Source organism: Mesoplodon bidens, assembly GCF_964165515.1.
Source record: "Mesoplodon bidens genome assembly, chromosome: 2".
In the NCBI taxonomy this organism is placed as follows: domain Eukaryota; kingdom Metazoa; phylum Chordata; class Mammalia; order Artiodactyla; family Ziphiidae; genus Mesoplodon; species Mesoplodon bidens.
The window spans coordinates 73,994,770-74,013,487 of record NC_138177.1 but is presented as its reverse complement, the minus strand read 5'-3'; the positions used below and the strand labels follow the sequence as shown (position 1 = coordinate 74,013,487).

At 46.2% G+C, this 18,718-nt stretch overlaps 1 protein-coding gene across 2 annotated transcripts in view; it reads left to right on the top strand.

The window, feature by feature from the left end:
* IL6R (interleukin 6 receptor) overlaps positions 1 to 18,718 on the top strand; it is an 89,836-nt gene that overhangs the window by 22,472 nt on the left and 48,646 nt on the right. The window contains exon 1 of one of the 2 annotated variants that reach the window (XM_081226271.1): positions 16,285 to 16,681. The exons of the other annotated variant lie outside the window; for it this stretch is intronic. Coding sequence (XP_081082397.1) covers positions 16,597 to 16,681 — 85 coding nt within the window. The 5' untranslated portion in view covers positions 16,285 to 16,596. Of the gene's footprint in view, positions 1 to 16,284; positions 16,682 to 18,718 lie in introns of those variants that run through there. 2 annotated transcript variants of the gene reach the window in all.

Genomic DNA, 18,718 nt, shown 5'->3' with positions numbered 1-18,718 from the left:
CTGACACACGGGTGACTTTCTGGTTCCTGGCCTCTGTCTGGAAGGCTCAAGTCTTCTTTGGCTGAAACACAGTATATCTGGGGAGGGCTTATGGGAAGGGGGAAGAAAAGGCATCCTGGGGCCAGAGTGTGAAGTGTTTTGAGGCGATTATACTTTTCTCTAGAGGCTGTGGGTTTGGGGATGGAGCTAGCAACTTGGGTCTAGCTATGTGGGCCCTTTGGTTAGTTTATCTGGGTCCCAATTTTCTATTGGCTGACTCAGTAGGGTGTGTGGAAGGAAGCAATGAACTATAAAGTGCTATACCGTGATACATTATTTTTCAAATGCAGACAGAATTTTCCTGTCTTTATGTCTTCGCTAATACCGTTGCTTTTGCTTGGAATTTTCTCTGTCTTCTCCCTCACCTCTCCATCTCTATTTACAGACATGGTACATTTAAGTCCAGCTCAGTGTCAACTCCACTATGAAATTGATGCCCTCAAACTGAATAGGAACTCCCAAACTCCCAAACCTTTAATGACGGCCACTTTTTTCTCACCTCCATTCCTGTCTGTATTAGCCAGAGAAATGGAACCATTAGGATATATATCCTGTATAAGTGTCTGTATATGGATGGATGTATATATCCTGTGTGCGTGTGTGTTATCTCTCTGTATATCCTATATAAATCTCTTTTAATAAAGAGATTTATTATACAGGATTGGCTCATGTGATTTGAAGGCTAGCAAGTCTCAAGATCTGCAGGGTGAGCTGACAAGCTGGAGCCCCAGGAGAGCTGATGGTGTAGTAGTTCTGTCCAAATCTCACTTCCGCCTTTTGCTCTTCCAGACCTCCCAACACCTTTGTAACTAATTCCTTATATTTCATTCCATCAATTGAAAAACATGCGGAGGGAATTCCCTGGCGGTCCAGGGGTTAAGACTTCACCTTCCAATACAGGGGGTGTGGTTTCAATCCTTGGTTGGGGACCTAAGATCCCACATGCCTCACGGCCAAAAAACCAAAACATAAACAGAAGCAATATTGTAACAAATTCAATAAAGACTTTTAAAATGGTCCACATCAAAAAATCTAAAAAAAAAAAAAATGTGGAGTGGCTTTTGCTTTCTTGACCATACTCTGATTTATAAAAAGCAGACTTATATTTTATGGATATTATGATATCCTTCCTGGAAGTATAGTAATTTTGAATTGTTCTTTCTCCTTTCCACATGTTTTATTATTTTTACTTTTTTGATATAAATTAATTTTATTTATTTATTTTTGGCTGCGATGGGTCTTCATTGCTGCATGTGGGCTTTCTCTAGTTGTGGTGAACGGGGGCTACTCTTCTTTGCGGTGCACGGGCTTCTCATTGCGGTGGCTTTTGTTGCGGAGAACGGGCTCTAGGCACGCGGGCTTCAGTAGTTGCAGCAAGCGGGCTCAATAGTTGTGGCTCTCGGGGTCTAGAGCACAGGCTTAGTAGTTGTGGCACATAGGCTTAGTTGCTCCGTGGCATGTCTGATCTTCCCATACCAGGGCTTGAACCCATGTCCCCTGCATTGGCAGGCGGGTTCTTAACCACTGTGCCACCAAGGAAACCCCTACATATTTTATTATTGAGGTTAAATGTACATAACATAAAATTTACCATTTTCACTATTTTTAAGTTCACAATTCAGTGACGTTAAGTATATTCACAGTGTTGTGTAAACATTACCACTATCTATTTCTACAAGTTTTTCATCATCCCAAACAGAAACCCTTTACCTTTGAAACAATAACTCGGGACTTCCCTGGTGGTCCAGTGGTTAAGAATCCGCTTTCCAATGCAGGAGACGGGGGTTCCATCCCTGGTCGGGGAACTAAGATCCCACATGCGCGGGGCAACTAAGCCCGTGCGTGCGCTCTGGAACCTGTGCACCACAACTAGAGAGAATCCCATGTGCCACAACGAAAGGTCCCTCACCACAACGAAGATCCCATATGCTACAACTAAGACCCGATGCAGCCAAATAAATAAATAAATATTAAAAAAAGAAAAAAGAACTGAAAGCAGGAACTAGAACATATATATATACACCAGATATATAATATACACCCATGTTCATTGATGTGTGATTCACAAAAGCTAAAAGGTAGAAACAACCCGTGTCTATCAGCTGATGAATGGACAAACAAAATGCTACAGCATAGATGAACCTTGACAACATTATGCTAAGTGAAAAAAGTCTTACAAGAAAAGATAAATATTATGATTCTACTTATGTGAAGTACCTAAAATATGCAAATTCATAGAGATAGAAAGTAGAATAGCGGTTACCAGGGTCTAGGGGGAGGGAGGAATGAAGAGTTATTGGTTTTTTTAATAAAATATTTATTTATTTATTGGATGTGTCGGATCTTAGTTGCAACACGCAGGATCTTTTGCTGTGGTGCGTGGGGTCATTAGTTGCGGTACACCCTTAGTTGCCCCAGGGCATGGGCGGATCTTAGTTGCCCGAACAGGGATGCGAACCAGCGTCCCCTGAGTTGCAAGACCAATTCTTAACCACTGGACCACCAAGGAAGCCCCATCCCTTCTTTCAGTTCTTTTGGGTATATAATAGGGGAGTGGAATTGCTAGATCAGTTGGTAGTTCTATGTTTATTTTTTGAGGAACTGACAAACTTTTCCACAGAGGCTGCATCATTTTATATTCCCACCAGCAATGCTCAACAATTCTAATTTCTCCACATCCTCACCCGCACTTGTTATTTTCTATTTTTTGATAATAGTCACTTTAATGGATGTGAAGTGGTATCTCATAGTGGGTTTTTTCTTTTTTAAATAAATTTATTTTTAAATTTATGGCTGCATTGGGTCTTCATTGCTGCATGCTGGCTTTCTCTAGTTGTGGCGAGCAGGGGCCACTCTTCCTTGAGGTGCACGGGCTTCTCATTGTGGTGGCTTCTCTTGTTGCAGAGCATGGGCTCTAGGCACACAGGCTTCAGTAGTTGTGGCACTCAGGCTCAGTAGTTGTGGCACACAGGCTCAGTAGTTGTGGTGCACAGGCTTAGTTGCTCCGCAGCATGTGGGATCTTCCCAGACCTCGAACCCGTGTCCCCTGTATTGGCAGGTGGATTCTCAACCACTGCGCCACCAGGGAAGTCCCTCTCATAGCAGTTTTGATTTGGATTCCCCTTATGACCAATGATGTTGAACGTCTTTTCATGTGCTTGTTGGCCATTTGCATACCTTTTTTGGAGAATGTATATATAAGCCCTTTGCCCTTTTTTTTTTTTTTGGCGGTACGCGGGCCTCTCACTGTTGCGGCCTCTCCCATTGCGGAGCACAGGCTCCGGACGTGCAGGCTCAGCGGCCATGGCTCATGGGCCTAGCCGCTCCGCGGCATGTGGGATCTTCCCGGACCAGGGCACAAACCCGTGTCCCCTGCATCGGCAGGCGGACTCTCAACCACTGCAACACCAGGGAAGCCCCCCTTTGCCCAGTTTTGAATTGGATTATTTCATTTTGTTGTTGAGTTGTAGGAGTTTCTTTACATATTCTGAATATTAATCCCTTATCAAATACATGATTTGCAAATATTTTCTCCCATTCTGTGAGTTATCTTTTCATTCTTTTAATAGTGCCCTTTGATGCACAAAAGTTTGTAATTTTGATGAAGTCCAATTTATCTATTTTTTTGTTTTGTTGCCTTTTTTTTGTTTTTTTTTTGGCTGTGTTGGGTCTTTGTTGCTGCGCACGTGCTTTCTCTAGTAGCGGTGAGTGGGGGCTACTCTTGGTTGTGGTGTGCGGGCTTCTCATTGTGGTGGCTTCTCTTGTTGCAGAGCATGGGCTCTAGGCACGTGGGCTTCAGTAGTTGTGGCACATGGGCTCAGTAGTTGTGGTGCCGGGCTTAGTTGCTCTGTGGCATGTGGGACCTTCCTGGACCAGGGCTCGAACCCATGTCCCCTGCATTGGCAGGCGGATTCTTAACCACTGCACCACCAGGGAAGTCCCTTGTTGGCTTATTTTTTAAATGTCCTATCCAAATACAGTATCCTGAAGACTTTTCTGTATTTTGTTTGTTTGTTTTTTGGCTGCACTGTGCAGCATGCGGGATCTTAGTTCCCCAACCAGGGATCAAACCCGTGCCTCCTGCATTGGGAGCGTGGAGTCTTGAACGCTGGACTGCCAGGAAGTCTTTTCTGTATGTTTTCTTCATTTTGAGTTAATTTTTGTATATGGTGTTAGGTAAGAACCCGACTTCCTTTTTTTTTTTTTTTTGGCCGCACCCGGAGGCTTGTGGGATCTTAGTTCCCCAACCAGGGATTGAACCCAGGCTAAGGCACTGAAAGCACTGAGTCCTAACCACTTGACTGCCAGGGAATTCCCCCTACTTTTTTCTTTTGCAGGTGGATATCAAATATTCCCAGCACCATTTTTTGAAAAGACTGTCCTTTCCCTGTTGAATGGTCTTGGCACCTTTGTCAGAAAATCAGTTGGCCATATCAATTACAGATTCCTCAATAGCACTGAAAAAAAAATCAATTAACCATATGTATAAAGATTTATCTGGGAGCTCTCTAGTCTATCTCATTGATCTGTATGTCTGTCCTTATGCCAGTACCACACTGTTTTGTTTTTTTTAATGAATTTATTTATTTATTTATTTATTTATTTATGGCCGCGCGAGTTCCTCACTGCTATGCGAGATCGTGGCGAGCGGGGGCTAGTCTTCGTTGCGGCGCGCAGGCTTCTCTTGTTGTGGAGCACGGGCTCTAGGCGCGCTGGCTTCAGTAGTTGTGGCACACGGGCTCAATAGTTGTGGCACTAGGGCTTAGTTGCTCCTCGGTATGTGGGATCTTCCTGGACCAGGGCTTGAGCCCATGTCCCCTGTGTTGGCAGGTGGATTCTTAACCACTGCGCCACCAGGGAAGTCCCACCACACTGTTGTGATCACTGTAGCTTTGTAGTAAGTTCTGAAATAAAAAAGTGTAAGTCTTCCAATATTATTCTATTTTTTTCAAGACTGTTTTGAGTATTCAGGATCCTTTGAGATTTCATATAAATTTTGGAATGGGTTTTTCTATTTCTTCAAAAAGTGACATTGGAATTTTTGATAAGAATTGCATCGAAACTGTAGATCGCTTTTGATAGTATCATCATCTTAACAGTGTTAAGTCTTCCAATCCATGAACACAGGATGTCTTTCCATTTATTTAGGTCTCTTTTAATTTCTTTCAGCAATGTTTTGTAGTTTTCAGTGTACAAGTCTTTTGCCTTGTTGGTTAAATTTCTTCCTAAATATTTTACTTTTGTTGATGCTATTGTAAATAAAATTGTTTTTTAAAATTTCCTTTTCTGATTATTCATTGCTAGTGTATAGAAATGCAACTGATTTGTGTCTGTTCAGTTTGTACCTTGCAACTTTGCTGAATTCATTTATTAGCTCTAACAAGTTTGTGTGTGTGTGTGTGAGATCTTTAGAATTTTCTTAAAAAATAAGATCATGTAGGGCCTCCCTGGTGGCGCAGTGGTTGAGAGTCCGCCTGCCGATGCAGGGGATACGGGTTCGTGCCCCGGTCTGGGAGGATCCCATATGCCGCGGAGCGGCTGGGCCCGTGAGCCATGGCCGCTGGGCCTGCGCGTCCGGAGCCTGTGCTCCGCAACGGGAGAGGCCACAACAGTGAGAGGCCCGCATACCGCAAAAAGAAAAAAAAAAAAAAAAAAAAAAAAAATAAGATCATGTAGTCTGTGAGCAGAGATAAGTTTACTTACTCCTTTCCAATTTGGATGTCTTTAATTTCTTTTCCTTGCCTAATTGCTCTGGCTAGCACTTATAGTACTCTGTTGAAAAGAAGTGGCAAAAGTGAGCACCCTCATTTTGTTCCTGATCTTAGGGAAAAGCTTTCATTCTTTCACCATTGAGTATGATGTTAGCTGTGGGTTTTTCATATATGGCCTTCATTCCCTCTTCCACTTTGATTAAAACAAAGACTCCTTGAATAAGGTTGTGAACATTCTTTGGTTATTCATGCAATAAATATTTATTAAGTTTCTATTCTGTGCCAGGAAGTTGTTTTATGCACTGAGGATAGAGTGATGACCAGACAGACACAGTGCCTACGAGAAGGCAATAAGGGTTCTAAGCGGGACTTCCCTGGTGGCGCAGTGGTTAAGAATCCGCCTGCCTAATGCAGGAGACATGGGTTCGAGCCCTGGTCCGGGAAGATCCCACATGCCACGGAGGAACTAAGCCCGTGCGCCACAACTACTGAGCCTGTGCTCTGGAGCCCGCGAGCCACAACTACTGAGCCTGTACTCCACAACTACTGAAGCGCGTGTGCCTAGAGCCCGTGCTCCTCAACAAGAGAAGCCACTGCAATGAGAAGCCCATGCACTGCATCAAAGAGTAGCCCCCGCTCGCCGCAACTAGAGAAAAGCCCGCGCGCAGCAAAAAAGACCCAATGCAGCCAAAAATAAATATAAAATAATAAATAAATTTAAAAAATAAGGGTTCTAGGCAAAAAAAGAGAGATATGATAGGTGTGGACTAGTGCAGTGAATATAGAGAGATGCAGATGGACTTGAGATCTGTTCTGGATCGCAGTGCTGTAACGAACTGGATGACAGAGAAAAGGAGAAGGAGGAGTTAAGGATGACTCTTAGGTTTCCGACATGGGCAGAGGGTTGGGCAAGTCCCCGAGGTAGAGAGCACAGGAGGGACATCAAGTCGTGAGAGGAAGAGGATGGCTCAGTGTTGGACACATTGAGTTTGAGCAGCACATGAGACCTCAAAGTGGAGATGTCAGGTATGCAGTTGTATGTGCTGATCACAAGTGCAAATGAAATATTTGGGCTGAAGATAAACATTTGCGAGTCAGTGCAAGTGGATGAAATAGACTAGCGAGAGAATGTTTGGGAAGAGAAGGTGGCCTAGGGAGTAATTTCAGCATCAGATTGAAGAGGAAGAGTTTATAAAAGAGACTGAGAGGAGTGGCCAGGAAGGTGGGAGGAAAGTGAGATAGTAAGGAAGCCAAATGAGTGAATTAAGAAGGAAGGAATGGTAAAACTGTCCATGGCTGCTCAAAGGTCACATATAGTAACCCTAGAGTATGTTTCTGTATTTCTTAATCTGGATGGCAGTACATGGATGTCTATTGTATGATTCTTTTTACCTTTATATGTAATTAATATAGTATTATATATAAGAGTAATCAATTATAGGTATAATTAATATGAACAATTATTAATATATTAGGTATTAGCTTAAGATAAGAAGGGCACAATCTGTCCTTCTTATCTTTGAATTTGTTGTAGTGCCAAGCTCCAAGTTTGACACATGGCTGACATCCAAAAAATATTTGTTGGAAACATAATGCTATTTCCTAGCAACATGCTGAGTTAATACTATGTGCCTGGCACTGTGCTAAGCAGTTCACCTGTATTATCTCATGTAATCCTCATGTCCACCCTACGATTTTGGTCCTACTCTTGGTCCTATTTTACTGGTAAGGAAATCAAGACTGGGAAAGATTAAATAACAAATACAAAGATGTCAAACTGAGTCTGTCTGACTCAAAACCTTCAAAAATTTATTTCATTTTATTTATTTATTCTTTTAAACAGCCTTATTGAGATATAATACACATGACATATAATTCTCCTACTTAAAGTGTACAATTCAGGATTTCCCTGGTGGTCCAGCGGTTACGACTCCAAGCTCCCAATGCAGGGGGCCCGGGTTCGATCCCTGGTCTGGGAACTAGATCGCACAAGCATTCCACAACTAAGAATCTGCATGCCACAACTAAAAAGATCCCACATGCCGCAGTGAAGATCCCACACACGGCAACTAAGATCCCATGTGCCTCAGTTAAGACCCAGTGCAGCCAAATAAAATAAATCAGTAAATAAATATTTTAAAAAATGAAGTGTACAACTCAATGTTTCTTTAGTATATTCATAGATATGTGCAGCCATCACCACAGTCTATTTTAGAACATATTTATCACCTCAAAAAGAAACACAATAACCTTTAGCTATCACCCCTCTATTTCTTCATCCATCTCCTATGCTCCCAGCCCTAAGCAACCACTAATGTACTTTCTATTTCTATAGATTTCCCTATTCTGGACTTTCATATAAGTGGAATCTTATAATATGTGGATTTTTGTGACTGCCTTCTTTCATTAGCATTGTTTTCAAGGTTCATTCATGCTGTAGTATGTATCACTACTTTATTCCTTTTTATAGCTGAATTATATTCCATTGTACGGAGATACTGAATTTTGTTTATCCATTCATCCACTGATAGACATTTGGGTTCTTTCTGCCTTTTAGCTATTATAAATGATGTCTCTTTAATATTTGTGTACAAGCATTTGTGTGGACAAATATTTTTATTTGTCTTGGGTATATACTCGGGAGTGGAATTGCTGGTTCTTATGGTAACTCTATGGTTAATCGTTTGAGGAACTTCCAGAATGTTTTCCAAAGTGACTGTATCATTTTACATTCCCACCAGAAGTATATGAGGGACTTTCCTGGCAGTCCAGTGGTTAAGACTCTGTGCTTCCACTGCAGGGGGCACGGTTTCGATCCCTGGTCTGGGGAACTAAGATCCCACATGTCGTGTGGCCAAAAAAAAAAACAAACCCCCAAACCAAAAAACAAACAATGCTGTTCTTCAATTAAAATTGAATCTTAAAAAAAAAATTGTATGAGGTTCTGATTTGCTCACATCCTTGTCAACACTTGTTATTATCTGACTTTTAAATTCTAGCTGACTGAAAAGCTTTTAATCTCTATGCTATATTGCTTGAAATTTAATAAAATTATGTTCAGCATGATCCAGAAAAGTGTATAATATATTTAGCAAAGAGACTCATGAAAACGGTCAGTATAAATAAGGTTTTTTCCTTGGAGGAAAATTTCAGTTAGCAGAAAAAAAAAAAAAGATATAAGTAACACCTTCCTTCTCCCATAAGTAACACCCATCTCCACGGGGTGGGCGAGGTTACCACACATGTAAATTATTATCATTATCAGGCTAACAGTTCCTGAGCACTTCCTGGGTGCCGGGACTGAGCTAAGTACATCGGATAGTTTTCTCAGTTAATCCTCACAATAGCCCTGTGCAGTAGAAACTCTTACTATTCCCATTTTACAGATAAGGAAAAATGAGGTTGGAGAAATGGGGTTTAGAAATTATCCAAGATCCTCAGCTGGTCAATGGCAGAGCTGGATTTGAATTCGGGCAATTTGGCTCAGGAATCTGCTTACACATGTATGTCTGCACGTATGTATACAGCTACATATACAGGAATGATTGCTAAAGAGCCAGCTAATGGACATAAATGGAGTAAACGATCAGCAATGGGAAGGGTAATTATTACTCAACCCTTATTCTGTGAAAATCCAGAGTGTAATGCAGCTTCTGCTGGGAAGTGAAAGAACAAACAGCTCACATGTACTCATGAAATCCAAGTTTAGACTATCTTCCAGGAAAGGTAAAATGGCAGACATAGGTAGAAACTGCAGAGGCCCCAGCCCTGAGAAAGAATACTGTTGACGGCAGAAGCAAACTGGTCTGGAATATTAAGTCTGCTGGTAAATTGTTCTCTATTCCAGAACACTGTTTAGCCCATGAAGCCAGAAGGGGTCTAAGAGAGTGTCTAATAACTAAATTCTATTGCAACCTGTTCACTTTATGGGTGATATAATGAGCTATAATTAAAAAACATATTCAGCTGGACTCTTCTGTCTTGAAAAAAATGTGCTTTGGGAGAATTTACTTTTACATTTTTGAAACAAACACTCATGTAGGACCTACCACGTGTGGGGCATTGTTATAAACATTTTACATATGTAATGAACTTAATTCTCATAAAAATCCCATGAGGCTACTTTTATTTCCCCTATTTTACAGATAGAGACATTGAAACATAGTGATGTTAAGTAATTTGTCTAAGGACACACAGCTAATAAGCGGCAGAGCTGGAAATTGAACGCAGGCAATCTGGCTCCAGAGTCTGTGTACATAGAATTATATTGTATATTGCATTTTAAACCACACTCTGAAGGAGTTTCAAGTAAATCCTTTAATAACATGGGTCATCTCCCTTCCCCACCTACTTAATAGTGCATCTATTTTATATATCTGAATTTTCAAGCCCCTAGTTTGTTTAATTTTATAATTGTGATGCTTTTTTTAGAATGTGGTAAAATGTACATGATATAAAATTTGCCATTTTAACCATAATTAAGTCTGCAGTTCAGTGGCATTAAGTACATTCACATTATGTACAACCATCACCACCATCCATCTCCAGAACTCTTTTCATCTTGCAGAACTGAAACTCCATCCCCATTAAACAATAATGCCCATTTCTGTCTCCCCTCAACCCCTGGCAACCACCATTCTACTTTCTGTCTCTGTGAGTTTGACTACTCTCTGTTCTTCGTATAAGTGGAATCATACAGTTCTTGTCCTTTTGTGTCTGGCTTATTTTACTTAGCATAATGTCTTCAAGGTTCATTCATGTTGCAGCATGTGTCAGAACTGCCTCTCTTCTTAAGACTGAATAATATTTCATTGTATAGAGATACCATATTTTGTTTATCCATTCATCCAAAGATGGACACTTGGGTTGCTTCCACCTTTTGCTCTTATGAATGATGCTGCTGTGAACATGGGTATACAAATATCTGTTTGAGTCCCTGTCTTCAATTCTTTTGTATATATACCCAAAAGTGACATTGCTAGATCATATTTCATTTTAATTGTGCTGCTTTTTAGCAGTTAAAAAGTTATAACATCCTATAAACATTACAAAAAGTGGAGATTTTATAAACGCTTTTGGAGAATGGTGCCAGAAATCCCTTCTCAAAGATGTGAGATACACACACACACACACACACACACACACACAAAATGGATACAGTGGAATACTACTCAGCCATAAAAAAGCATGAAATTTTGTCATTTGCTACAACATGGATGGACCTAGATGATATTATGCTTAGTGAAATAAGTCAGACAAATACTGTATATTATCGCTTATAGGTGGAGCCTAAAAAATAAAACAAATGAATATAACAAAACAGAAACAGACTCACAGATATAGAGAACAAACTAGTGGTTACCAGTGGGGACAGGGGAGGGGGGGTAGGGGATTAAGAGGTACAAAATACTATGTATAAAATAAATAAACTACAGGGCTATTATTGTACAGCACAGGGAATACAGCCAATATTTTATAACTTTAAATGGAGTATAATATATAAAAATATTGAATCACTATGTTGTACACCTGCAACTAATGTAATATTGCAAATCAACTATACTTCAGTTAAAAAAAATCCCTTTTCTGAGGGCCAACTCAGCTGGTGATGTGATGAAAAAGGGAATGGAAAATGTATTAAGCTCTGCTGCAGGTGGTGAATGGAGGGAGCCTGGGTGTTTTGTGGAGCTGGGGTTCACCTCCACTGTGAAAGTGGAGAAGTCTTCCCAGGCAGGATGAGGGTGCCGGGCCCTGGCTGGGGCTTGATCTTTGGGGGTGCTGCTGGCCTAAGACACTGAGTTCTGCTGATTAGAGGGGTCCCCATATTATACCTCAGCTGGCCGCATGCTGTCAACCTCCTCCCAGATGAGGAGAAAGGGAGGGGAAAGTTTCAGGGAATAATGAGCACCTTCCGGCAATTATTGATTAGTCAGGGCAGGAGGCCAGGGGAGGGGTCTGCAGGTCAGCCCAATCCCACTCCCCCACCCTGCTGCACTTCTTAGGATCATCATTGCCCCTAAAAGTGAATAGAAAACAAAGGGTATTGTTTTAAACTCTCCCAGGTGAGAATAGCCCTAACACAGCAGCCCAAGCCTGGAGGGCATGGGGGCAGGGAGAGAATTTAAAAAAAAAAAGAAGACTCCTTTGAGTCAGTGTATCTGGGATCTTGACCAGCGGTCACTGCCTGTTTCATCTTTGGCAAACCAGTCTCCCTCAGGAGGTCTGAGGGCGGAGGAGCAGATGATGAATAATACGTTTTGGATTCAAAACAATCTGTGTATTTATTCTAGGGGGTCTCCAACAGACTTCTGTCTGTGGCAGACTTTAAGAGGCTTAATCTCGGGGCTTCCCTGGTGGCGCAGTGGTTGAGAGTCCACCTGCCGATGCAGGGGACACGGTTTCGTGCCCCTGTCCGGGAAGATCCCACATGCCGCGGAGCGGCTGGGCCCGTGAGCCATGGCCGCTGAGCCTGTGCGTCTGGAGCCTGTGCTCTGCAACGGGAGGGGCCACAACAGTGAGAGGCCCGCATACCGCAAAAAAAAAAAAAAAAGAAAGAAAGAAAAAAAAAAAGAGGCTTAATCTCTTCAGGTCAAAGGTGAGAGAGGACTTGCTGGTTGGGAAGGAGTCTGATAAAAGGAGTACCACAAGGTCCTACTGTACAGCACAGGGAACTATACTCAATATTTTGTAATAACCTATAAGGGGAAAGAATCTGAAAAGAAAGTAGATATTTATATGTATAACTTAATCACTTTGCTGTACACCTGAAACTAACAGAACATTTTAAATCAACTGTACTTCAATTAAAAAAAAAAAAAAGTGGCACCAGCTTCTCCCTCTAGGGGAGACCAGGGTAACTGCAGGGACACACACAGTGGAAGGAGAGGGTCTGCGAGGCCCAAGAAGGGGGTGTCCCAAATGCCAGGGACCCCCAGCCTACTCTCCCCTCCCAGCCTACCTATCCCTGAGTGCCTGCTGTGATGGGATCGACAGATGTCCTGAAGTGTCCTTGGTCCTGTGCGCACTGCGCCATCCTTCGGTGAGAGTTCTGGGTCAAGAGCCAGACTTCACTCCAGAGCTGCCAGGTACCAGCTGTGCAGTCTTGATCAAGTCATCTCACTTCTCCGAGCCTCAGTGTACTCTTCTGAAAACTGGGGACACTATCTCCTACTTCTCGGGGTTAAGAAATTCAAAGGAGATCAAGTTGTGAAAGCATTTTGTAAGCAGCACAGTTACCCAAGAGAGGTGCCCTGGTTAAAGTCCTAGCTGTCCCTTCTACTGCAGGATCACTGCAGTGAGTCTGACAATCGAGGTCCCCAGGGTGCTTCAGCCCTGTCTGGTCTTTTTTTTCTTTTGTAAATAAGTTTATTTATTTAGTTAGTTAGTTTTGGCTGTGTTGGGTCCTTGTTGCTGCGCGTGGGCTTTCTCTAGTTGTGGCGAGTAGGGGCTACTCTTCATTGCGATGCGCGGGCTTCTCATTGCGGTGGCTTCTCTTGTTGCGGTGCATGGGCTCTAGGCATGCAGGCTTCAGTAGTTGTGGCTTGCGGGCTCTAGAGCACAGGCTCAGTAGTTGTGGCGCACGGGCTTAGTTGCTTCACAGCATGTGGGATCTTCCCGGGCCAGGGCTCGAACCCGTGTCTCCTGCATTGGCAGGTGGATTCTTAACCACTGCGCCAGGGAAGTCCTTTGTCTGGTCTTTATTTCTGATTTCTGGTGACCAGATAGCCCCATCTGAATCACTCTGCAATTCACCCCAGAGCTCTTGCCAAGTCTATATCCCCTACAGGCCTGAGTCTTCTCCTCTTCCTGGGGGCAAAAAGCCTGGCCTGAGACACTGGTGACCCCCATGGGTGCTGGCATCAAGAACCAGGCCTGGGAGAGGGCAGGTCAGGCTGAACTGAACATGTATGTTTTCTTCTCTTCCTTATCAGTGTTTTTCATAACAAAGCCTGGAATGTTGGCCCATGAATTTTGAACCTTCACTTAGTGCAGAACTCAGGTGGGGCTTGAAGGAGTTCAGAGAGTTTGCTCAGACTGTACCCCAGGGGAGGCCACATCTCCCTGACAAAGGCCCTCCACATTCCAGGCCCTGCTCAGCCGTGTGAATACAAAGATGAGCTTTATGCTGTGGCAGGGAAGATGGGGTGTGAACAAAGTCAGGAGGGGGTTTTGAGGCAGCACAGAGACAGACCACCTAATCCAACCTCGTGGATGATAGGATTCCAGGGAAGCAGTCAAGCTTCCTGGAGAAGACATCATGAGTCTTAAGGGTTAGTAGGGTGTAGGACAAAGGAGGGTGTCAACTGAAAAAAAAAAGCACAACCTAAAAGTTGAGAGTTCTGTTTAATTTAGCAGACATTCTTAGGACTTCAAGACAGCATCTCAAATAAATCTGAGAGACTGCTCCGAAGAGGCAAGAAGGAAACCAGGATATACAGGAGTTTTTGCAACAAAAGACCAGGTAGTCGGAACATCAAAAGATTACTGTTAATAAAAGAAAACCAGACATCTCAAGTTAAGGAATTTAGTGTTTTTCTATGTATGGGAAGATGCAAGAGTCTGGGCTCACTGAAATCATTCCTTTGATATGCACCTCAGCTACCTGGGGCCAGGATCCTGTGCTTTCTCATACTGTGTTTCCTCAGGGGGCACCATGGGGGTAGCAGGGTGATGGCTTGATGGCTGCAACATCCTTTGTTTACTAATATGGTAGGCAACACTTTAGTTCTCTAGGGGGATTTCTGGCAGAGGGAATAACTTGAACAAAGGTGTGGAGTTGAGAAGACATAAATCATGTTGTAGAAACAGAATTATATTCAAGCTTGGAGATGCAGAAAATGAGGCTGAGAAGATAAAGATAGGCCAGATATTTTCACATGAACCACAATGCCAGTAACTTGCATATTGTTGCTCTCGTCATACAAATCATGAAATAGAGGCTCTGAGAGGTTAAGTAGTTTGCCCTAGTCACACAGCCAGCAAATGGCAGAGCTGAGATGGGAACTCCATCTGTCTGACTCCAGAACACAGCCTCTGGCTGGTGGTTTGGAGAGGGCAGCCCACTTCGGTGCAGAAGAAGGGTGCGGTCTGAGACACCTGTTCTTGGGCTTGAACGTCCCTCTTTCAGACTCTCCTCTCTGAGCAGAGGGCTTTCTGCAGCCTTCTGGTTTCAGTCCCCCTTTGATATTTTTCAGGTCTGTATCTGCCACAACTAGAGGGGAAGGGGGCAACCACAGTGGGAACCACCTTCCAGGTCGCCTGCAACCTCTTTTTAAATATCAGGAGAGAGGGCCAGTGGCCAAAAGACCTACCTTTCAACATGCCTTTCCCCCCACCCCCCCCCCGTCTGTGGGTGTGGCCAGAGCAAGCCCACCCAAACGAGTCTCCGTCAGGAGGTGGGTCAGGGCATGTGCCTAGTTCTGCCAGGCACCGCTGATGGGTGGTTCCCACAGAGAAAGCCAGATGCACCGGGTCTGAGGGCTGCATTTCAGAAGCTCTGTTTCTTCAGACCAGGTCCTATCCACTGGGGGCTTCCGTCAGGCCACACCCATTCCTGCTGTCCCAGGAACCTGGATCCTGGTTAGGATCAGTCTGAAGCCCAAAGTGGAAACGTACATTCTAATTAGCAGTTGCTGGGCCAGAAACTTTTTAGCTGAGACCTTATTTCAGCACTTTGCGCTCCCTCCAAACTCGGCTCTGAGGCCACCCTGTCAGCTTCAGGCTCCTTGGGGAATCTTGGTGAGCCCTTTCAAGAGCTGGTTGTGGTTGCTTCTGAAAGCCAAGCACCAGTTTCTGTCTGTCTTATCAGGAGGGCGGACATGCACGTTTTGACATCGATTGAGCACCTGTGGTCTGGACCCTGTGTCATGTGTATAGAGCTTCACAACCACGGTATCTACATAAACATCCCGACCACTACAGACTTTCTTATATCTGACAGATGAGGAAACAGAAACTCAAGGGATTTCAACAGTAGTCACAGACACAGTAGGTGGAGGTCTGGATGGGAACCCAGGTCTTTATCTGCTTCCAAAGTCCAAACCTTCTCCCTGCCCGTGCTGCAAGGAACAGACAGGCACGGAGAGAGAAGGTACCTTTACAGTAGTGAGTCCCCTGATGGCCCAAGCCTCATCCCAGATCCATTAAATCAGAATGTCTGGGGGTGGGACCCAGGCATCGACGGTTTTCAGGGCTCCCAGGTGATTCCAAGGGTCAGAAAGGGCTGCCAAGCACCGCTTTACTGTAACGGTAAAAGGCACATCGCCTCCTCCAGGGCTCTCCAGGTGCTCCTTTCACAGCGTAATCCTGGTCACGAAACCAAAAATCAAAACCGAGCCAGTGGTGTTTAATTCCCCTGCTCTGATAAACAGAAGTAGGGAGGAGGGCCCCCGGCTGAGCTCGCCCCCTCCGGGTTCGGGGATCCTGCCCTCGCGGCTCAGGTGCGGCGCTGCGGCAGGAAGCCACCCCTCCGCTCGGCCGGTGCGCGGGGCTGTTGCGCCATCCGCTTCGGCTTTCGTAACAGCACCCTGGGACGGCCGAGAGACAACTCCAGTGCGAGTTCCTCAAATGTTTTCTTGCGTTGCCAGGACCGTCCGCTGCTCTGAGTCATGTGTAAGTGGGAAGTCGCACTGACACGGAGCCTGGCCAGAGGGAGCCGAGCCGAGAGCGGCGCGGGGCTCGGGGACTCGCCTTGCGTGCAGATCGCGGGCCCCCAGGGGATGGGGGCTGCCCTCGGGGCTTAAGCCCGCCCGCCGCCCCGCCCCGCCCCGGCCGCCGGCTCCCGACCCGCGCGTCCGCCCGCCCGCCTGCCTCTCTGGGACCATGGGGCATTAGCCGAGGAGGAAGCATGCTGGCCGTCCTCTGCGCGCTGCTGACCGCCCTGCTTGCGACGCCCGGGACGGCGCTGGCCCCGGGGGGCTGCCCCGCTCTGGGTAAGGGCTTCGGGCGCATCTGGAGGGCTGGAACAGCTGGCGGGTGAGGGAACCGCTGTGGGCGCCGCAGACGCGGGGCGGCGGAGGGAGGCCGGAGCCGTGACGGCTCCCCTTGTCCGGGGCTAGCTTGGGTTCCCGCGGCACGAGGTGAGGAACCGGGCTGACCCAGCTGTCCGGTGGCGGGCGCTCGCTCGCGCGCCCCCTGCTGCGTCCTGCGCCTTTGGCCGGGCGCGCTTTCCCCGTGACTGCCCTGCGGCCGGGTAGCAGCTCTCTGCGGTCTGCGTACAGGACTTGGTGTGTTCTCAGAAACCTGATTCTCTTGTCTCCCTCCCAGTGCCCCCAGGAGTCCTTACACAACTGCGGCCTGGCTTACTTTAAAAGGAGATGCCCTCGCGGGGTGGAGTTCCTGCCCGGGGCGTCCTTTGTACCAGCGCCCCCTTTGCCCCTCAGCTTTGGGGAGGGCATCCCGCCTGGCTCTCCCCTCAGCCCCCCGGGTTTATGTGTGGATGACAGTGCCTTGACTGTGAAGGGAGTGACATCATGGGCGCTGAGTCACGGACCCTCCCGCTGTCCGCTGCCCGCACTCCCTTAGGCCGACGCCAGCTCTAGCAAGCCGTGTGCCTCAGCCCTGGGAATTTAAGCCAAGTGGGGAAGTTGGCCAGGGATTGGGACGTCTTGAGGCTGGCACGCACTGGACTCCACTTCCAGACGAGAGAAGGAGGGGTGAGGCAGAGGGCACGGGGCACTTGTTGCTCCTGTGGACTGTAATCTGTCTCTGGCCGCCAGTCCTTTCTCTGGGCTCTGGCAGCATGCCAGCTGCGCGTCTAGGCTCTCCTCTAGAGGAGCTGGGCAACTGCTTCTCCAGAGGTTTATTTTAGGGTCTGAGGGCTTCTTTGAGGACACAGCAGAAAACCAAGGGGGCAGCCGGCAGGCTTCTGGGAACAGATGGCTGGGGAGACGGTGGCTCTGGCTTTCACTGCGAGACCGCACTGTGCTCCTACCCTGGGTGAACACCCTCAGCCTGACCCCTCCCTGCTGGAGAGAGCCAGAGGCTGGTGTGCCTGCAGGTCCCTTTGCCTTCTGAACGGTTGTGTTCCTCGTGCTTGGAAGAGGAAAGTAAAGGGGTTCTTTTTCTCAGCACACATTTATAACCCCTGCCAGTAACAGCCGTTGTTGATTGAGGCCTCCTAGGCTTTACACACGTTTTCTAATTCTCCACTGGATCTAAATAATACTTTGTTCCAAAGAGGAGGCTGAGGTTCAGAGAGGTTGGGATGGGAAGTTGTCAGGCCTAGTTGGTGGAGGCCCACCCCTCCATGGCCCTGTGCTCGGGGGTGGTAGATCCCCAAGACTCCCAAATGTAGAACTAGCCCAGCAGGCAGAGCTGGGGGTGTTTGGGGGCCAAGATGAGAGTCACCCCTGGCTGGCTGAGTGCTGGGCAGAAGAGGCCAAGGGAAGGGAAAGCCTGGGTTTGCCCACTGTTCTATCAGAGGGAGGCAAGGCAGGGCTGAGGCCTGGGTCGCCCAGGAGGGCGCAAGGCTTCCCTGCCTGCCTGTGTTGCTACTCACACCACACCCCGGGGCACCTGCCCCAGGGAGGTTACTGCTGTAGCTGCTGCTTTCTTTTGCTCCTAAGTGGCTGCAAGGTACTGCGAGGGCAGCCGGTTGCAGCCAGTTCTCCATTTTCCTGGTGCTCAGGTGGGACGGGCCAAGTGGTCTCAAGTCGTGGACAGGCTGTGAAAGGCAGAACTGAGAGTTTGGGGAGGAAGTGAAAGCCCTCCCAGTTCAGAAGGAAAATGCAGAGAAGTAGAAAATACCCAGCTCACCTCCCACACCCACAGAGACTCAGCCCACAAACTTGAGAGCAAAAATAAAGACATTGTACAGGAAGCATGGAGCAAATGACTGTGAGATGCCTTGCTTTGGAGAAGTAAGGGGCCGAGAGGGGTAGCAGAGGCTGGAGTTAGTTTAGAGGGGAAATCCGCTGGCTCTCCGGGCTGTGGGCCCACTTTCCTTGGGATCAGCTGCTGCCCACACG